Below are 6,000 nucleotides of genomic sequence, written 5' to 3' on the forward strand. Positions count from 1 at the left end.
GAAAGTGGACGGAGGGCACAGCTGGCAAGTCGGTATGTTTGCAGAGTGGCAGCAAGGAATTCTGGGAATGTAGATCATTGAGCCACTCTTTGGCCACAACTTCAGAAAGCAGAAAGACATGACCAGGGTGAATGAGGACATGACTGAAAAGAGTGTTAAACCATTGATCGTTCAAGGCATTACTCTTTCAGTTATTAAATGATGACAAATAAAGCGAGTTCATTTTTTTTAGGTGAAATATCTGTAGCCGTTATATCTGTTGCTGAAAATTTAAAAAGAGGAAACTATATTATTATTGCTTCTGCTTTGTTACTGTTTACTCACCATAGAAACCCACTTTGATGAGTGTGTCCTTTATGTTGTTGTGTGTGATTAGCTGTTAGCCTCAAAATGACCCAGTTAAATGAGCGCCATGTGGGCACTTGGTACGTTTGTTACGATCATTAGCTGTCAAATGCTGTGTAAATGATCAACCAAACATTAAGAGACAGGCAAGCCCCGTAATTACTTGTTCATTCCAGAGGCATATTGGTTTTGCTTCTCTTTTTTATGGACATGTAATAAAGCAATAAGGCAGTTGAGTCATAGAGCAACATGTTAGCCTTGCTGTACAGATAAGAAGCGATAGTTTACATGCACTGAACTCGGGGGACGGGCCATAAAAGCATCACTGGCCTCTCCATCCCTCTCTCCATCTCTCCTCATGTAAAAGGCTTTTTGTCCTGCGTGTTGGACATGTCTGCACATTTCCCATTAAATGCTGCATCAGCCGTGTACTCACCCCATGTGTGAGGGCCTAATACACCACTTCCAGAACCAGAGCTAATGGGCTTGCATAAGGCTTTAGATAGAGCAGAGTGTGTCCGCTCAGCAAATAATGACCGTGGAAGGGCTAGAAATGTGGTTATTTTAGTCTAGAAACGTACAGATCCTTTTTATTTTTAGTATGGCTTGATTTGGTAATTATAAAGTATGTAATTGAAGGAACGATATCTTTATGCTGTTACTCACATTAGGGCTGAGCAAGACGATAATGTTAACTGAATTATGATTTAATTCTTGTGACAATTACACTATATTGGCAAAATTGTTATATTGTGGTCCATTAATGCTCAATCTAATCCTAATGTCTGCACAAGCAAAGACTTTATCCCCTCCTACATTTGCTATTGGCCAGTCTCTGTCCTGTAACTCAGCACGGTCAGTATAAAAATACTAAGTGCACATTGTAATAATGAATCTGGGTTAGAAAGAAATGATGATAAAAACACCAAACCAGATCTAATCATCCATACAAGTATCGAACACTTTTAAAAGTCAGCTGACAAAACTATAACATCACGCACTTCTCTCATTACCGTGATATTCATTGGGAGTTTTGATGATTAATCAACCAGAACCAAGCCTGGCTAATTTGCTAAACTTTCTCACTTTTTTAACTACTCAATCACTAATTTACAAAGCGAATAATCGTTAACTGCTTTATACATAGGTCCCTGAACATGCCATGAGCTGAGAAAAGAAGTTGTATGACTCAAGTTGAGCCACAATTGCTTGGAAATTGAATTTGTACATTTTGCTTATAGATCTCCACAAAGGTCCTAAAACAGCTTCTCTTCATCTTCATCTGGGTCAAATTTTGTAAAAATCTTTTCATCACATGACTTTACATTCAAAGCATCTAATCGATTAATCAAAAGAATAATCGATTAGCAAAATGATTGTTAGTTGCAGCCCTGTATGTTAAAGCATTCAAGTCAATTCAATTATTTGTATGCTCACTGATCCTACTACTTTTGTTTTTCCTCTCGAACATCAAATGAAAACCATCCGTGTCTTTGGTAGGTTTCAGGCCACGCCCTCACCGCTGCGTCTCTTCATTTCCCTCGGCTTAGGACTGACTGTTTACACATGAAATTGCAGCCTGCCAACATTATAAGAACTGATAGTACTTGGTTGTCATAGAAAAACAATATAGTTTGTAGACGTACACGTGGTGGAAATAAACGCGTGGTTGAATATTTCCTGGGGCCAGTCCTTGTGATCTCCATCAGACGAGTGCAGTCTGAATAGAAATATCACACTCAAGTACACACTGCTCTTATTGCCTCATGTGAGTTGAAGTATCACTGTGTATCCATCGCCTTCTTTCTTCTTCTCAGTGTGTCAGCGTCCCTTTAACCCGCTCTGTGCAAGGGGCCCATTCATTGTGAGCAACTGGGCCCCAAGCCAAGTCTAACAACCCTGCTGCTAGAAAGAGGAGAAAGAGAAGGGGCAGCAAGAGCGAGTTGCAAAATCTAAAGCAAAGGTTAAAAGAGACGGATGAACAGAAAGAAAAGTGTCCAATGTGCAATCTGTGTGCCAGCGTTTCTTGTTATATAAACTATAAACAGGCGTCAACTCCCCTTGTTTACAATTCCTTATCTGTTTTCCTGGAGTTTTGATCACTTTTCAGAAAGAAACCAGTACACGTGTAATTAGAACATAATAGAAAAGTTGCCAGGAGGTCTAAAATGACAAGATAAAACGAATGGCAGACGACGGGCCGTGGTGCAGTGTAGATGGATCTATTACGATAAAGGTGCAAAATGTTATGCCATCTAATACAAATTGCATTCTTATACTTTAAACTGGCTAAATGTGTACAAGTACTGATTAACTTGATATGATTTGCTATGTCTAGCACACAACGGGAATGGATCACAAAATGAACTGCAAAAGTGCAGAAATATCACTTTATACCTTTTGTCTGGAAGATTATACTGGACCTTTCTGTGTGTCTAGAGTAATTTTTAATAACTTTAATTTTAGACGATACACTTTATATTCTAATTTCCATAACTCAAAAACAATTGGATTATTACGGTACATACTTTTATTTGAACTAAACATAGTAACTATATGCTAGACCTAGACCTGTCCAGAAATCAATTTGATTCTGTAGTTTTAGTTTCGGAGTTCATAGTTCACTTCTCCTTGATGTGTTTGAACTGTGCACATAGACCTGAATCCTGACAGTAAAACGTACATCACAAATTAAATTAAAATGTTATATTTTTACATAATCCTTCGGCCTTGCAGATTTGAAAATGATTCCGTCTGGATGAGTTGCAAAACCAAACCACAGCAGCAGCAGCAGCAGCAGCAGCAGCAGCAGTAGAAGCATCGTGTTGCAACATTCACGGCACAAGTTTTATTTTTATCTGTGCCAGAGCAGTGGCTAAATAACGATAAAGAAGGTGGAGTCTTGGCTTGGCACGGAGTGATCAGAGCGTTCTGTTCCTCTAAAAAATGTTGACGGACTTTTATTACGTTTGAGTTGGCTCGCTGTATTTACTAATGAAAATATGAGATAGTTCTCTCCCATTTTCCTCTTTTACAGTATTTATATGGGATGTTTTTGAGTATTTTTGGTCAGACGTCCTGCAGCCAATCATCATAGCTCTATAGCAGGTTTGTTTGTTGTTGTTTTTTAAATAATATTGTGTTTGTTTTCTTGCAGGTTACCCAGTTTGTGGTGTCAGTGAATGGTCTGAACGTCCTGTCTCACGACTACAGAACAGTGAGCAACCTCATCCTCACGGGACCCAGGACAATTGTTATGGAAGTGATGGAGGAGATTTAAAGACAGAACCCTTTTACAAACACTTTCTGCAAAGACAAATCCAGAGGAACCTGCCCTTGAAAAAACAGTGTGGTGATGATTGGAAACTCAACTTGTTCACTTGTTTGGACAAGGTGGATGATGGAGCAGAACTTTATGTTTAACATGTGTGTGAGTTGAGTAAATTATTCTTGGAATCAGGACACGATTAGAGAGACGAGAGAAACCTGAGACATCAAAATGTGTTATTATTTTCCTTCTCAACAGAATTACAGTGTTGCAGGGTTTTCCCTATAATAGATCCATGGGTTTTCCAAGTATTTTCACCACAGCTGAAGATGAACCAGGAAGAATAATTCACATGCCATGACCTCTTTGCACTTGCGGTCTGTCCTGAAGTTTTTCTGGCCCTGCACTGCCCTCTGCTGGAAAAAAGAACCAGCACTACCAGTAATACTGGTATTGTCCAGATAAATTGAAATGACTATAAAATAAACGATAGTAATTCATAAAAATATACAAAACCCACAATAATCGGAATTTAATTTGTATACAAGATTATTGGAAAACATTATCAAAATTATTCTACACAATAATTCAATTATTATCTCTACACTTTTACTTTACTTATGATGATTCTTGATTTAATTTTTTTCCAAACATTTGCACAATAACCAAGTTTAAAATGTAAATGTCATAAGCGCTTAAGTGATAAACAATTTATTTTTTGTAAATGTTAATTAACGCACAATCAAAACAAGTACTGGAGTACTAGAACTACTAATATTATATAAACACATGTATATTATGTGCATGTTTACTGACCATGTTTATCACAGTATATTTTTGTTTATTATGTGTTTTTGGAGCCAAAACCATCATGTTTTGTGTTTTTCCCCGTTGTTGTCATTAACTTCTTCAACTGCGATCTTAAACCATGTTTAAGCACAGTGTAATTTTGCACTTCATTGGCATTACGTTTGGAGGGCATTTGAGTGTGAATTTACTGTATATATGCAGATCTAAAAAGAGTATGGTTCACGTGTAGGTCTGTACTTGGCATCCATTTGCAAAGCCAGTTGAAAAACTTTATGACTAAACCCCATAGTTTTATTTCTTGCAAATACCTGGCATGTCTCTAGTGTCATCTTGTTGCAGTCAATGTCAGTCTTGTAATGTAGTAACATGCATGAATTAGTGAAAGCTTCAGACTAATTATATATTTCCACAATTTAGTAAATCATGGAAAAAGCAGATCATGATAGAATAGATCAGAACATTTTTAAAAACCTTACTGAATTAATCTGTTTATTGACAAAGATGAGCAAATTCAGATGACTATCTTTTAATTTCTTGTCTTCTACTGTTGCTCTTAACTCTTTGCTTGATATTTAATAGAAGGGATGGCTGTGTGTAATGAAATGGCATACAGAGGATTTTATAAGATTGTAACATCATTCATAAACAAAGCCAGCTTTAATTCTCTGCATATTCTGTCTGTGGTTGATTAACTGCATTTTTTTACACGTTAATAAGCTATATTTCTCATAAAACGATGGTGCCTGGAACGTTTCCTAAAGTGGGTTGTGGGTTGCACTGGACTCGTACAATAATGCAGAAGTGTCTAGTGAGGCTTTAGAAAGATCCTGAACAGGTTTGTAGGTCAAAGCTGGTAAATAAATATGTTCTTTGACTGTTCAACTATCAACTACAAGCATTTGCCTTAACAACTTGTTTTGCTGCTATCACTGCTTAGCCTCTCGCTGTTTAATATAATACTGAAGAGCTTCAATCATTTATTTTTAAGGACAATCAGTGTTTGTGTGGATTATTTACAAGAAGCACAATGGAAAGGAATGGAATGATGTACTGAGGGTGTTTTTGCATTTTATGTTTCATGTATTGACTGTTATAAGAGGTTCCCCTGATTTATTTTAGTTGTCTGTGAACTTTGACCCAGTAATTAACATCATCAGTTGTTGCATAAGCAGCAATTATTTCTTTTCTTGATGTTCTAATATAATAAATGTTCAACAGCTAAACTGACTGAGTGGTCTTATTAAATGCAAATATATATCAAGATATATTTCAATACAATTTAGAGGGAAATCCTAATTACATGATGTGATTATTAGCCCTATCATTTAAAAAAACAACATTTATTCCCTAAAATAAACGCAAATTACATTTTAATTGCACCTCTAGATACAATGTTCAAGTTAGCCTGTACTTTTATTTAGCTGCCAACAGGGGGCAGTGCCGCACCACATTCACAGCTGTTCAGGTTGGTACGTTTGGAATTATTTCTAGTGGTTTTCCTGTGAATTAAAGGAGTACCAGGAAAGTTATAGGTGAGAGTCTGAAACCTTATTTTCTTTATGTTATTGTTCCTCAAA

General features: G+C 36.8%; 1 protein-coding gene across 3 annotated transcripts in view; it reads left to right on the forward strand.

The window, feature by feature from the left end:
* deptor (DEP domain containing MTOR-interacting protein) overlaps nt 1–5,062 on the forward strand; it is a 29,637-nt gene extending 24,575 nt beyond the window's left edge. For 2 of the 3 annotated variants that reach the window (XM_072461235.1, XM_072461236.1), the window contains exon 10: nt 3,503–5,062. In XM_072461235.1, coding sequence (XP_072317336.1) covers nt 3,503–3,625 — 123 coding nt within the window. In that variant the 3' untranslated portion in view covers nt 3,626–5,062. The remainder of the gene's footprint in view (nt 1–3,502) is intronic. The other variant, XR_011929090.1, reaches the window with a different exon arrangement.
* Nucleotides 5,063–6,000: the final 938 nt, after the last annotated feature.

The sequence above is a fragment of the Eucyclogobius newberryi genome, unplaced genomic scaffold (genome assembly GCF_026437365.1).
Source record: "Eucyclogobius newberryi isolate DKJ021-1_F unplaced genomic scaffold, fEucNew1.0.hap1 SCAF_3, whole genome shotgun sequence".
Classification (NCBI taxonomy): Eukaryota; Metazoa; Chordata; class Actinopteri; order Gobiiformes; family Gobiidae; genus Eucyclogobius; species Eucyclogobius newberryi.